This window comes from Garra rufa, chromosome 7 (assembly GCF_049309525.1).
Source record: "Garra rufa chromosome 7, GarRuf1.0, whole genome shotgun sequence".
Classification (NCBI taxonomy): domain Eukaryota; kingdom Metazoa; phylum Chordata; class Actinopteri; order Cypriniformes; family Cyprinidae; genus Garra; species Garra rufa.
This window is the reverse complement of record NC_133367.1, coordinates 14,352,173-14,368,151: the sequence shown is the minus strand read 5'-3', so window position 1 is coordinate 14,368,151 and position 15,979 is coordinate 14,352,173. Positions and strand designations below refer to the sequence as shown.

The 15,979-nt window shown below is 39.5% G+C and overlaps 1 protein-coding gene across 1 annotated transcript; it reads left to right on the top strand.

Annotated features, from left to right (window-relative positions):
• The first annotated feature begins 3,746 nt into the window (after positions 1 to 3,746).
• LOC141337950 (uncharacterized) lies at positions 3,747 to 15,355 on the top strand. The gene is made up of 7 exons (XM_073843524.1): positions 3,747 to 3,750; positions 10,345 to 10,665; positions 10,877 to 11,224; positions 11,433 to 11,549; positions 11,748 to 12,059; positions 14,056 to 14,378; positions 14,561 to 15,355. Exons 1-7 carry the CDS (start codon positions 3,747 to 3,749, stop codon positions 14,579 to 14,581), a joined length of 1,446 nt encoding a protein of 481 aa, XP_073699625.1. The 3' UTR covers positions 14,582 to 15,355.
• Positions 15,356 to 15,979: the final 624 nt, after the last annotated feature.

The following is a 15,979-nucleotide window of genomic DNA, read 5'->3' as shown; positions in this document are numbered from 1 at the left end:
GTTAGCAAACTTTTCAAAGCACAGGTCAGTTTCTGCTTTAGTTTTCACACTTTATCTTTCTCACACATATTTACATGCAGAGGTAACTGCAGCTTTTTTGACACGTTTGGCACCTGCGAGCTTCAGCTTCTGTAGGACTGCTTAGCAACTTTGACTTTAGCAGAAGCACATAAAACCGCAGTGCATTTACAGTTGAAGTGTTTCTGCACTTCTGTTCCTCTCTCCGCTCTCTATTTTCTATCTGCCTTCAATTGATCACTTGCTATATTTGCACCACCTTTGCAAAACCACCTGTGTTAAATGAACACCGCTCGGCGTTTATATAATCGACACTCAGACTGTTAAGCAGTGTTGAAGTTAGTGAGATATATTTATTAGATGATGATTGAGCGCTAATTAAGCACTCCTTCTGTTAACAAGCATAATTATATACTGAAGGAAAGAGAAACAGAAAGAGCAGAAACAATCACAACTGACTTCCAGCCACAGCCTTTAGATTAAATCAACAGTAAACAAAAGAAAACATTAATACCCTCCTGTACCACTTCAAGTTTATTGTATTAAGTGTACTTGTGTAAAGTTCAAGTGAATTTTTAAAAATATAGTGTACTAGTATAGTTTTAAGTGTATTATTTCAATACTTCTTGGGACTAAACTGGCCCACTTTCTAGTATATAAAAGTATACTTTTAAGTATAACAGTAGTTAACTTTAGTACACAACTAGTTTCCATCTATATTTTCAGTTTTTACTGCAAGTATACTAAAAGTGAACTTATAGGTATGCTGATATTTTATTAAAAAGCATGTTTAGCACATTTTGAAGTAACTAGTTGTATACTGCAAGTACTGGTAAGTTTTCTTTAAGTGAACTTTACATCATACTTTAAGTATACTGTGTCCTTAATAATTATTAAGGATTCATTTGTATATATATTGTTATACAAATATCTGAACATACAAAACATCAAAAGAAAGATCTGCATGTAAACAAAAACATTGTATTTTTTAGCTTCATGCATTTTTTTTTTTTTTTTTAAACACGTGAATGTGGGTTTAAATAAATAACACTATAAACAATTGTTTTCTTCATTTTGTTTTCTTCTTCACTTGTGCTTTGGAAATTCTGTAAAGTACATGTGTAATAGCGCCCCTAGAGTAAAACAATGAAAACACGGATTCTCAGAGCACAAGTATAGTTTAAATAACTTTTAGTATATTAAGTGCAAAATTAGTGTGTGAAAACAGAGCACTTCAGATGTTAAGGGTTATTTATCAAACCATTTAAACAAAAAAGGTTCTTCTATGGCATTGTGAAACACCTTTATTTTTAATATGTATGAGGTTTAGCTGTTTATTTACAACCAAAAGCAGTATAGCAGATCACTGAAACTGAACCTTTTCAAAAACTTTTGATTTTCAGAAACTCCTGTTGCAGTGTCCTTTAGTCTGTGAAAATGAAGAATAGAGTGGGGGAACTATGTCGACACTTTGGCAAAAACCCGGAGGCAAGTTAGGATTTTATCACTTCCGGTTCCATCGCCCCAAAGTCAATGGGTTTTTTAAATGGGATTTTGGTTAAATCTCTTAAACAAGGTCCGTGGTTATCACAAGCTCAAGATACTTTCACATTTTATTGTACGACATTAAACACACCAGTTACACCCCACTCGTGATGTTTCTTAAAAAAGACGGTTGCTAACAAGTTGCCAAATGGGACAACAGGCGCTGTTGGGGACATTGAACGTCATCACGCACAACAGTTCATCAATTTATAGTATTTTCTAATTTTAGTATAATTTGTAGTACAATTAATTGTAGAATAACCAAACTAGTTCCCCGTATTTTATATTGTTGTTCGACAATGTTTTGCTTTTTGCTTTCCCCCGAAATGAAACCACAAGATTCGTATGGAAAATGCTTGTTTTGCTACTGATTTAACCAGTGGAGACACTGGGTTCATATCATAATGTGAACTCATGTTACGATAAACACCACATTTACTGGCTTTATGTTGTTGCGGTGAAACTTTACTGATATATACTTGAAGTCACGTTAAAATTAAGTGTTTACAGGCACATGAAGCTGTTAGAAAACAGAAAGGATAAAATAACATTTTGTGTAACCACCTTAACAAAACGATAGCTAAAATATGGTATAAAATAAGTTTAATCTTACCATAATCAAAAACTTGCTCACTCTGCTGTTATTTAATAATTTCATGCACTACCTTTTTATTATTAAATACTACGTGGAGACTCGTTTTTAATTAAAATAGTCGTATTAATTAAGGATTCATAGACCTTACTTCGAAATGTACAGAAATGTGCTTGGTTTGTATTTAGGCTTCAAAATTCATAAAAGTTGTATTATTGTATGGGGATTATCTTAACGGACAAAACGTGCAAATTTCACGATCTATGGTTGAACACAGAGTTTATTTTTTACGATAATCCAAAAACTTGTATGGAAAAATCCTATTGCCTTTTTGACGAGGGAAGTGTGATGCTAGCAGCAGATCGGCCTACAAAATGAAAAGCTGTGTCCAAAATCGCATACTGCTTCAGTAGGTACTACATTTAAATTTGAACATACTTTCCGACCGTCAAAAAAAGTATGTTCTTCTATATAGCATGAATATGAGTAGTATGAATGGAACTCGGACATACAACATATGCCTTGTTGATGTTGTCACGTGTCATGCGTCTCCACTTTCTGCCTTTTTTCGAAATATGACGACTCCTCTCCCAGAGCCTCATGGGATAGGAAAGTGTCAATGGTATGCCTACTAAACTACAGAATTCAGGCGGAAGCAGTAGGTCATCCTGGTACTTCTCGCCTACTGTATTTCGAATACTATGAATTCGGACATACTACTCGCCTCGCGTACAGTTTTTCACATACTACGTAGTAGAAAGTATGCGATTTCGGACGCAGCAATAGTTCCAACACACTATTTGGCACGTAATGTTGGAGTGCGCACTTTTTGGCCAACACGACTTTACAGTTAGGGTTATGTCGCCACCTTTTGGTTTGGCATGTTCTTGACAGCGCTTTTCATAACGTGTTTTCAAAACTGGGCAATAACGGATTACATTTAACCTTAATTACGTAACCAGATTCCAAAAATTAAGTACTTGTAATTAGAGTAAATCGGATTTTAAAATACCACCAACATCAAAACTGTTTTACATCACTGCAGAAGTATCGACCCAGTGTTTCCAAAGTGAACGTGCAAGGATGGTCAACACCCTTTACAAAAAAAGGTAAAACAGCTAAAGGGCGATTTTGAAGTTGGAGGAGAAAATGAGATGGGAGTTTTTCCGACATTTGCTCTATATGTAAACCTCTCCTTTAACCACGTATTATGTATTGTTGAAAGGCTTTTGTCTTTCAAACTCATTAAAATGCACAAATCCCCAAATTCCTATCAAAAAGTATATTAATATATTACCTAAAATGTGTAATGTAAAGGACTGCTTTACTGACTACAATTTTAGCGTCTTTTTGCGTATTCATGTGGAGGACCAGATTAGGAAAAACTCTGTATGACGATGTGTATGTGTGGACTTGGCCTTAATATCTTAAGATCTTACCAAAGAATGAATAAACGACTCCAAAATAGCATTACCAGCTTTACTTGTTGTCTTGTTTAAAAGCTTTCATCTGGTGATTTGCCAATTGTAAAGTCCTGGGGCTTTCTCCTGATCTTTTGAAAAGATTCAAAGCTTGTAGAAGCAGCGCCGTCATGGGTTAGTGAAAAATAAAGATATGAGGACATAGTGTCCTCATAAACCAAATGACTTAAAAAAAAAAAACACCCTAAACTGTCACGTGAAACAAGGAAGGGTCTGGGTCCAGGTGCAGGGAAAGGATATTTATTAATTAAACAAACAAACAAACAAACAAAGCAAAAGGCCAACACGGCACACACGACTGGATCTGGGCAGGAGCAGGATTAACATAAAACTTGAAAACAGAGACAGGAAACAAACCATACGGAAGACAATGCAGCCAGGATGAGTAGTGGGAAATGAGTGTTCTTATAGACCAGATGTGATTGTGAACAGGTGTGCGTGTAATCAGTGATAACAACTAGACAGGAGTGTACAATTAGGGATGTGTGTGCAGGGAAGGGAAAACAGCGACCTCAGGTGGCTGAGGGGAGCCCCACAGCCCAGATCATGACACTACCCCCTCCCCACGGAACGGCTCCCAGACGTTCCACAAGTCTGGAGGGTGGAGGAACGGGGGAAGGCAAATCAGGGGGAGGGACGGCGGGCCAGGCCCGTGCAGCGCAGTCACCGCCGCGTCAGGAACAGAAAGCACGGTCGGCGCAGTGTCAGGAACAGAGATTGCGGTCTCCGGCGCGTCAGACACGGAGATAGCGGTCACCGCCGCGTCCGGAGCAGAGAGAGCGGTCACCGCCGCGTCCGGAACAGAGAGAGCGGTCACCGCCGCGTCCGGAGCAGATAGAGCGGTCACCGCCGCGTCCGGAACAGAGAGAGCGGTCACCGCCGCGTCCGGAGCAGAGAGAGCGGTCACCGCCGCGTCCGGAACAGAGAGAGCGGTCACCGCCGCGTCCGGAACAGAGAGAGCGGTCACCGCCGCGTCCGGAACAGAGAGAGCGGTCACCGCTGCGTCCGGAGCAGATAGAGCGGTCACCGCCGCGTCCGGAACAGAGAGACCGGTCAACGCCGCGTCCGGAGCAGAGAGAGCGGTCACCGCCGCGTCCGGAACAGAGAGAGCGGTCACCGCCGCGTCCGGAGCAGATAGAGCGGTCACCACCGCGTCCGGAACAGAGAGAGCGGTCACCGCCGCGTCCGGAGCAGATAGAGCGGTCACCGCCGCGTCCAGAACAGAGAGACCGGTCAACGCCGCGTCCGGAGCAGAGAGAGCGGTCACCGCCGCGTCCGGAGCAGAGAGAGCGGTCAACGCCGCGTCCGGTACAGAGAGAACGGTCACCGCCGCGTCCAGAACAGAGAGAGCGGTCAACGCCGCGTCCGGAGCAGAGAGAGCGGTCAACGCCGCGTCCGGTACAGAGAGAACGGTCACCGCCGCATCAGGAACAGATTGAGCGGACGCCCTCTCCCGAAAAAACGCCTCCGCCCTGGCCCTATAGTAGGGGCGCTTCCGCTCCGCCTCAGCGTTAATGGCCTCCATCGCCGCCAAACAGGCGTAGATGGTCTCAAAGCGGGTGGCCGACGCCGCCTCCGCCTCCTCAGAAAAAAAAATTACTCCCCGCTGGACCCATCTGTGCTGGCTGGTTTCTGTCACGGATGAGTAAGGAAGGTCAGGGTCCAAAATGCAGGGAAGTATTTTTAATTTAAACAAAACACAAAAGAACACAAACAAATCAAAACCAAAAAGGCCAACACGGCACACACGACTGGATCTGGGCAGGAGCAGGATTAACATAAAACTTGAAAACAGAGACAGGAAACAAACCATACGGAAGACAATGCAGCCAGGATGAGTAGTGGGAAATGAGTGTTCTTATAGACCAGATGTGATTGTGAACAGGTGTGCGTGTAATCAGTGATAACAACTAGACAGGAGTGTACAATTAGGGATGTGTGTGCAGGGAAGGGAAAACAGCGACCTCAGGTGGCTGAGGGGAGCCCCACAGCCCAGATCATGACATAAACAACTCAAAAACTGCCTGTAGTTTTCTGTGAGGGTATTGTGTTTAATGTGAGTTCACATGTGTGTGTATTGATTTTCTTTCTCTAACATATTCATTTACCAATTAAAGTGTGGCGAACAGAAAGTGACACTTACTTTGTAAATTCTGTGAAACCAATACACGCCCAGATATGGAGCTTCACTGGTGATCGTGCTGCGTGCTTGATACGTGCCTCTAAGTTTCAGTGTCATATAAAGCACTACTTCTGTGGGTATTTAGAGGTTTTGTCGCTGTCCATCGGGTGGGTGAGGTGTAGAACTTCCATCAAACTCAAAATTAGCTGGAATCTACGGCAACATGAAGACCATTTTCAAGTTATTTGAGATTGTACTACTAATGTACAGTAAGTGCACTATTTCTGATTATTATTGAACTTTTTCTGTTTCACTTTGACACTAGAAACAGTAGTGCTCATTCACTGGCTTTTCGTTCCTGAAGTTCGTTACCTTGTTACAATAATAGCATTCATCCAGATGAATTTGGACCACCACTGCTATTTTTTATATTTATTTGAATGTGCAGGTAACCGTATGTTGTGTAAAAATCAATAAACTGAAACTAGATGAAGCAGTTTCTGCATTTTGCATGTGCAAAAACTTTAAACTTATAGAGATGAGCTAATGGATTTCAGTTCCCCCAGGCAGGGTGAGAAATTAACACACACCACCAGCCTGGCAGTGGCAGATAATTTTGTCTTATCAGTCAGCCACCATGCATGGTGTGCATCAACTGCATTTTGACCAAAAAACGCACACTTGATCAGTCTAACATTTGGTTTAGATTTCGCACTGTGCATTTCAAATAGACAAGGGTCTGAGGCCTGGATCACCATAAAAATAGCCACCTCCTTCTTTAATGCAGAAGTAAGCATATGGGTAAGACTTACGGTTCATTAGCCGCTATAGGGAAAATACAAGGAGACTAACAACACACGGTAAACATTAAAACTGTTTGTATTAAAATCCAGTGTGCTCATAATTAAGATAATGCATTAAAGCTTGGAATGAGTCAGGTGCAAAATTGCAGTTTAAACATGATGACACAAATAACAAATCACTAAAATATTTTGACATGTGACACTTCTGAAAGTGCAAATCACAGTTTCACCATGCTATAATGTATATCTTGTAACTTTTCCACTGCAGCCAGCATACCCATGTGGGGCCCAAAGGGGTTGCATCTGGACTCATATTTAAGGTCCAGCCAATTGAGGCCCCACTTGGGGTGTAATGATGGGCTCCATAGGGCCCATATGATTTCTCATAGATTTCTCCCATTAGCCTAACTTTTAAATCTTTGAAAACTTGTATTCTGAAAGGAAATGCAGATAAGCTACTGCATGATTTTAGTTGGAATAACGTTTATTGTTAATATATGAAACTCTAGAATAAATTAACTGTGACCTTAAAGGTGTCATAGAATGCATTGAGAGAATATTTTAAATTGTTCTCTGATATCTAAATAGAAGGTATATGGCACAGGAAAGGGTAAAAATTCTCCAGAAATGGTTTTACAGGTCCAATTACAACCCTAGGATTTGTCCCTTGAAATGCTCTGTTTTTGCCTTATTTGGAAGGTCCGTGAATATTAACGAGGAGCTCTGCTCTGATTGGCTGTTTCACAGAGCTGCTAATCTCAATAGCTCGCACATGGAAGAAAATTGATATTTAATTACGGAGCTCAAGAAGCTTTTAATATGGGTTTGTTGAATCTGCCGTTTTGAATCCGCAACATTTTACTCTCACTGTTGTGATTGCATGTGCTCTGTGTAACGTTATACTACAGCGAGACAAGTACTTACAACACAAGTTTAGATGCTTGTCAGTGATGCTCGGGATCTGTAAATCATTTGCCATCATCAGCGTAGTCATATCTGTATGTGGTAAGTGAAACCTTATGTACTGCAATGTAACAGGCTACCACTTGGGGGCGTAACTATTAATGATCGTGACTCTTATGTAGGCCTAACAGTCAGTGTTATGTTGGAATTGACCTATTTTTCAGAGGTCTTTTGCCAACACTATATATATAAGGAGGAGGAAATGGTGGTGTTTGAGACTCACTGTATGTCATGTCCATGTACTGAACTGTTATTATTTAACTATGCCAAGGTAAATACAGTTTTCCATTCTATGGCACCTTTAATTGTCGACCGCCTGTAATCCATTAGTGTGTCAAGGCCTTGACTTGTAAGTACATATAACATGGGGAAATGTTGTTTACTTTTGCTAGCATCATGTTACTCATGTTACCTTCTTGTTAAAAACATGGTAGCATCAAACTTACAACATGCTAATCATGTTAACTTTATGCTAACAACATGTTAGTATGTTGCTAGCATTATTCTAATCACATTAACACCTTGTTTAAAACATGATCACCATGAACATCATGTTAGCAACATGCTAATCATGCTAATTTTGTTTTCACATTTTACTTGTGTTACCATGTTGTTATCATAATGCTAACACAATTAACATGTTGTTAGCATTTGTTGTTAACATGATGCTAACATGATTAGGGTTATCATAAGTACTTAGAGCAGAGTTTTGTCATGGTAATCACCTCTCATATTTTCTTCAGAAAATGTACATATTTATTTATTTTCATTTAACTTTTTGATACACTATGCCCTGCTGGGTCAATTTAATAGCTGCACTTTGTTCTACACCATAAGACACCACATTAAGGCTAATGGATTTGTTGTCTGTTGTGTTTTCATATTTAGGAGATAATAAGATAGACACAGCTTTTCAATTGTTCTTCGTCTACATAATAAATCTGTTTAAGAATAAAGATTAATCGTCCTTGCTGAAAAAAAAAAACAGCCTCATCTTAGCTGGTCATAGCTGGTTAACAGGCTGGCTTATTTTAGGCTGGTTTTAGCTGGTCATCCAGCCTGATCTTAGCTGGCCACCAAGCTGGTTTCAGAGGGGTTTTGCTCACTTCCTTAACTGGTCTGGCTGGGAGACCAGCTGGAACAACCAGCTAAAACCAGCCTGACCAGACTAGCCAGGCTGGGAAACCAGCTAAAATCATCTTAAACCAGCTAAAACCAGCAAATCAGTTTAGGTTGGTTTAGCTGCTAATCCAGCCTGGTTTTAGCTGGTTGTATAGCTGGTCAGCAGGCTGGTTTTTAGAGGGGTTTTGCTCACTTCCTTAACTGGTCTGGCTGGGAGACCAGCTGGAACAACCAGCTAAAACCAGCCTGACCAGACTAGCCAGGCTGGGAAACCAGCTAAAATCATCTTAAACCAGCTAAAACCAGCAAATCAGTTTAGGTTGGTTTAGCTGCTAATCCAGCCTGGTTTTAGCTGGTTGTATAGCTGGTCAGCAGGCTGGTTTTAGAGGGGTTTTGCTCACTTCCTTAACTGGTCTGGCTGGGAGACCAGCTGGAACAACCAGCCTGACCAGACTAGCCAGGCTGGGAAACCAGCTACTTCCATCTTAAACCAGCTAAAACCAGTTTATGCTGTTTTTTAGCTGGCAATCCAGCCGTGTCTTACCTGGTCAGCAGGCTGGTTTTAGAGGGATTTTGGTCACTTCCTTAGCTGGTCTGGCTGGGAGATCAGCTGGACCAACCAGATAAAACCAGCCTGACCAGTCTAGCCAGCTGCGAAACCAGCTAAAACCATCTTAAACCAGTTTAGGTTGGTTTAGCTGGTAATCCAGCCTGGTTTTAGCTGGTCGTATAGCTGGTCAGCAGGCTGGTTTTAGAGGGGTTTTGTTCACTTCCTTAACTGGTCTGGCTGGGAGACCAGCTGGAACAACCAGCTAAAACCAGCCTGACCAGACTAGCCAGGCTGGGAAACCAGCTACTTCCATCTTAAACCAGCTAAAACCAGCAAACCAGTTTATGCTGTTTTTTAGCTGGTAATCCAGCCTGGTCTTAGCTGGTCAGCAGACTGGTTTTTAGAGGGGTTTTGGTCACTTCCTTTGCTGGTCTGGCTGGGAAATCAGCTGGAACAACCAGATAAAACCAGCCTGACCAGTCTAGCCGGCTGGGAAACTAGCTAAAACCAGCCTAAACCAGCTAAAACCAGCAATCCAGTTTAGGCTGGTTTAGCTGGCAATCCAGCCTGGTTTTAGCTGGTCGTATAGCGGGTCAGCAGGCTGGTTTTAGAGGGGTTTTGCTCACTTCCTTAGCTGGTCTGGCTGGGAGACCAGCTGAAAAAACCAGCTAAAACCAGCCTGACCAGACTAACCAGGTTGGGAAACCAGCTACTTCCATCTTAAACCAGCTAAAACCAGCAAACCAGTTTAGGCTGGTTTTTATCTGATAATCCAGCCTGGTTTTAGCTGGTCAGCAGGCTGGTTTTGAAGGGTTTTGGGTTACTTCCATAGCTGATCTGGCTGGGAGACCAGATAAAACCAATTACTTCCATCTTAAACCAGCTAAGACCAGCCAACCAGGCTGGTTTTAGCTGGGGGGGTTTTCAGCAGGGAGTTGAAAACAGTTATTTCTCTTTACTCGATCCCCTCGCTCGATCTGCACCATTGGACTAAACAAGAATTTTGTTTCTCTACTTCCTTTATTCAAACCCTAATACGTCAAATTGTCTATATAAGACAATACGAATTTCAGGTAAATGTATTTATTGACATTACCAGAAGTGTTATGAGTTCAATCTCTGAGTAACTGTTTCTGATTAATCTCCAGGTGTGTTTAATGCTGATGGAGATGAAGTGAAGTCAGTGTCAGTGATGGAGGGAGATTTTGTCACTCTAAACCCCGATCCTACTCAAACACAGGGATTTATTCTGATACTGTGGAGGTTTGGAGATCCAGTCATTGCTCAAATTAATGGAAAAGATACCTCCTATCCCAGTCACACTGAGATATTCAGAGGCAGACTGCAGCTGGATCAGACTGGATCTCTGACCATTATGAACATGAAAGTCAAGCACTCTGGACTTTATAAACTGGAGGTCATCCAAAAAGCTGGGACCTCAAATATGAAATTCACTGTTACTGTTTATGGTGGGAATATTTTTATCTTTGAATATAATTAGATGATTCTTTCTGTTTTATAAATAAAACTAAATAAAACTGATAATCAAAGTACAGCCAACTAATATTAACGAATGTTCAGCAGTCTTACAGAATGGTAACTTTAATTATTCTGCATTTGCCTTATGTTGTAACCATAAGCTGACCTAATCGTTTCAGTAACTGATTATGATTCTTGCAGAGACTCCATCTGTTACTGATGCTGGTGAAGCTGAAATGAAACTCATGTCAGTGAAGGAGGGTGATCCTGTCATTCTTCAGACTGTTGTTCCTCAATTATATAGAGATGAGCTTATAGTTTGGAGGTTTGGAGATGAAGGAAAACTCATAGCTAAACGTGATGTAGAGGCCAAGAGCTCACCGTTATATATTGAAACTGATGAGAGATTCAGAGGCAGACTGGAGCTGGATCATCAGACTGGATCTCTGATCATCACAAACACCAGAACCACAGACTCTGGACTTTATAAAGTGAAGATCAGCAGCAACAAACAGAATGTATACCAGAAATACGTTGTTACCATCAGTGGTGAGTAACTCAAGTCTTTTAAAGTAATGATTGTTTATCATCTGTCTATGAATAAATCAGATGATGTGACAGTAACATTATAGGAAATCAAAACTTGCTTTAAAATAAGAAACTTTTCAGCGTACAGTGGTGTCATACATAACCCAAAGTCTAGTGTTTGTTATAGACACATATTCAAAATAATGACTGTTTCTCTTTATCACTACAGGTTCAGGTCTGTCTTCAACTGTTATAGCAGGGATTGTTGTTGCTGTCCTGCTGGTGGCTGTGGCAGCTGCGGCAGCTGCTGGTATGAATTACTATTGCCACAAGATAGCTGAAGAGCGTAAGTATTACATATATATATGATATGTCAGATTTGTTAATAGGTTGTAAATTGGTACAGATATATAAGAAAATGAGATGACAAACTGATTATTAGAAGCACACATGAAGACTCACACAGTATCTTCCTCAGTGTTTCATCTATTCGTTCATTTATATTCCAAACATTTCTATTTCTATGCGCTGCTGTGACATGAAGCAAAGACAGTGACAGGGATGGAGGGAGAGGACGTCAAACTAAACACTGGCATTACTGAAATACGGACAGGTGATCAAATAGAGTGGCAGTCTGGAAATGAAGACTCTCTAAAACCTACAGCTAAAATCATCGGAGGGACCAACGAGATCACAACCAGTGATTATGTTCATGATGGGATATTCAGAGACAGACTGGAGGTGGATAGGAATACTGGCTCACTGACTATCACAAACAGCAGAATTGAACACACTGGAGTATATAAGTTACTGATCAACGGGACATGCAAGAAGACATTTACTGTTTTTATCAGAGGTGAGAATCTCCATCTCTTTATGTGATAATGCTCACAGTTATTCATTCATTCTGTTGGTCTGTTTTTTTTGTTTTTGTCAGCTGATAGGTCCTACAGGATTTGTTTTGAAGTTTCAAGTTGCAGGATGTTTCAATTGTACAGGGATCTTATACCAATGTATATACCAATGGATCAAGGCAAATTTGATTTCTCATATCACCCCTTTAAAAATAATAGCAAAAAAAGCGGTGGGCTTTAGCTCTCCGTCTACGGTGGGCTCGGGCTCGTGTCCCGCATGTCTGGGTGGTGGTTGGCTGGGCTCTGGCTCTTGAGTGGCACTGGCAAAGTTCTCCAGGGTACAGGCGAGGAACGAAGATCTGTTTCTCAGACGACGGCGCTCTGCATGCTTTTTGTTTGTTTTTTTCCTTAAATTTTGAAAGTGACAAAAAGCAGCAAATGAAATTGACCAGGCAACATTTTCTTTCTATTTCTTTGTTTCTATATTCTGCCATTACAAACAAAGTGAAGAGGAATTGCAATAATTGTAATCTGATGTTAATTGTATCCAGAGTTTCATGAAAATGTTGAAACTCACGAGATAAACACTGGTCCTCTGCTCTCTTTTATTGTCTTGCAAGTTCAGGATGCTTAAAGATCAGGTAATATGTTTTTTAAAGTGTGCTAACATTGTGTTAGATTCCCTTACAACAGGTTCAAATGCATCCAAGGTCAGAAAACTTTGCAATAATCTCAGAATATACATTTATACATAGAGTCATTTGTCAACGATTTCGAAACGTTTAGTTTGAACCAGCTTTGAGTGTACTGTCTGTAAACCCCTCCCATCCATAAGCCTACTCTGCTCTGGTTGGTCAGCTGGCCAAGTCTGTTGTGATTGGCACAGAGAGAAGTACTTGAGCAAGTTGGCGAGGGCTACCATCTGTGTTGCCAGGTTTGTGTCGTTTCTGATGTCTGAGGATTGAAGGGACCCCAACAACGCCATATTAAGCCACTGGAATGTGCATTTACCAGGGGAACCCCAACAAAAAGTGTGTATTTTAAAGCGATTGGGCTAGTTTTGAGTAGCAGTTGGGTGGGTTTTGTTGTAAAACCTGGCAACCCTAAGCACCTTTACATAAAACAATAATATAGTGCTTTAATCTGTTCCTAAACTAATGACATAAAAAAATTGGTTTAATACTAATGCAAGTGAATCGTGCCCACAGCTGAAGTGTAGCTTCTAAACTGCAAACAGATAGCAAAACAATATTAATGTATACGTTTATTATAAAACGAAGTAATAAGAACAACGACAGTCTACATTAATCGACACATTCTTAGGAAATAGTGGGTTTACATTAAATTATCAGAACTAGATCAGACAATACCTGGAAACCTAAAGCTGCACTATATGTATACATTACAAATTAGCACAAAAAGCTATATTTTGAGCACTCACTTGAAAATGTACACATAACGTATCAATCGTACTTACAGGCTGTGGTTCGGAGACGCTTGTTAGTCCAAATGAAGATTAGAAACCAAAGGAGATAAAACCCAAGATTGTGCTAATGTGTTACCCAGTGACGTATATCAGCAGATAAAGAAAGAAAATGTAACAACTTGTTAAGGCGATTCTGAGTCGACTCTTTCTTTTGAGAGACAATATCTTTATGTATAATGCACTTTTTTGGTTAAAAACTTTGCAAACTGTTTACATTGAATCATAGCCACATTACATATGACATGTTCTTTAAAAGTATCAGTTGACGATGTTTAGTAATGTGTAGTTCATATGAGGTGAACTTCATTTGCAGAAGTGCTATAAGAGTTCACATCATGAGCATTTCACCATTTAATTTGAAGAAACCATCTTATCATATACACACTGAAACTCAAAAATCTTCACAACAACCCAAAAATAACCCCCCCCCCCCCCCCCCACACACACACACATCTTTAATGGAGCTTCACTGACTTTTTCTTCTTTCTCCTCTTTCTGTGTGCTGCCATGACATTCAGTGAAATCACGGATAGTTACTGAGGAAGAGAATGTCATTCTAGATACTAATACTGAAATACAGACAGATGAAGAGATACGGTGGCTGTTTGGAGCTGAAGACACTCAAATAGCAGATATTAAAGTTAAACTTATTGGAGGGACCAAAGTGACCACTAAACATGATGATACTGATCAGAAATTGAAAGACAGACTGACGTTGAACGAGACGACAGGATCACTGACTATCAAAAACATCGGAATGAATGATGCTGGACTTTATAAACTACTGATCCTCAGCAAAGGAAGGACCTCATGCAGAAAATTCTTCGTTTATGTCGTAAGTGAAGTCTTAAGTCTGTGAATGTAATAACAATCACAGTTCTTCCTCATACATTCTGTTCTGTTTCTGCATTTAATTCTTCTGCATTGAAATGATTTCACACATTTTATTTATATTTTTGACTTCTCAGCTATAAGCTACTTTTTATTTTCTCTCATTGTCTCTATATTTTCATTCAGGTTCCACAGAAAGACAAGTGAATAAGTTACTGCAGTGATGCCGCTGTTAAATGAAGAAGATCACTTTAACAGCATAAGACCCGCCCACAACTGTCAATCACTCTGACATCCCCAACATTTCAGCTCCAGCCACAACAACAAAACATGTTTCTGCTTTTATGAGCCTCTAGAATTCATGGTGAAATTGAGAAATGAATTTGTGTGTTTAGCTGGTTTTAAACTTGCATTTCAAATGCTTTGTTGGTTTTAGATAAATCGAGAAACATGCATTTATTATATTATTACTGTATTACAAAACAAATGTGTATTTATGTGTATAAATATTTAATTAATTTAAATTAAATATGTTAAGGACAGTTCTAAAGTTAATTTTTCTCATCCTCAAATATTAATCAGATCTGAATGTCAGATATGCAACCTGAATTTAAAATGCCTTTGTATTCACGCTGAAGCATGAATGTGTTGTTTTATTAATTTTGATAAAAGCATCTATGAATACATTTTCACGTGAAATCTTAATTTCTGATAATTTATGTCCCCTAGTGGACAAACACTGATACAGTTTTTGCTTCCTAACAGCTGTTTTCACATAAAAAGCATGAAAATGTACCTAAAATATACATTTGTCTATAAATGTTACGATATTAATAATTAATAAAAATATATATATTTTGCTGCATATACTGTATGTTTTATGATTGATGTACAAAATAAAATCAACAGAGTAGACTAAAGATGACCAGATGTAAAATTATTTTACAGTTTGCTTTTTTATATTATTATTTTATAGTTTAGAAGTACCATAGAAAAGCTCATATTTTGATTCAAGTGCTGCCTTTTAAATGCACTTCCTCTCTTTCAGCACACGATGGCAGTAGCACAAAAATAGAAATGTGAAATGTTAGTAACTGGGATATGATCTCTGTCTTGCATTGTAAATGTATCAATTGTGCAATGAAAATAATAAAAAGACATTAAAAACATGTATAACATCAATAAGCATTTATATCTAAAATAATTTTAATTAATTCACGCTTCCGTTTTATATTTTATATTTCTATTCTGTTCTAAATAATTCTGTTCCTCATTAAGAAATAAAAAAAATAAATAAACATATTCCACATTTCAACACGCAGCACAACCGTTTTCAGTGAAGAAGAAGAGGAAAAAGAAGGGCATATTTGGGTATTGTGAAAGCACAAACAATACATGAGAAACAAAACTACACGATTGTCAGTTTATATATATTTTTTATAAACGATTAAAGAAGCAAAGTAATAATTAAATTGTCTACATATTACCTCATAAAAGACTAAAATATCAGAGTCAGGAGCGATTTTCATATTCACTCACAAGAGGGAGCTAAAGCAGCATCATCTGCATTTGAAGAGTTAGTGTTGCTGTCCAACATCAATCTGA

Bases quoted from the DNA above. Each gene is read 5' to 3' on its own strand.
- LOC141337950 (XM_073843524.1), top strand. The intron at 12,060-14,055 runs GTGAGAATCTCC...TGCTGCCATGAC, and splicing joins ATTTACTGTTTTTATCAGAG to ATTCAGTGAAATCACGGATA. The intron at 14,379-14,560 runs GTAAGTGAAGTC...ATTTTCATTCAG, and splicing joins GAAAATTCTTCGTTTATGTC to GTTCCACAGAAAGACAAGTG.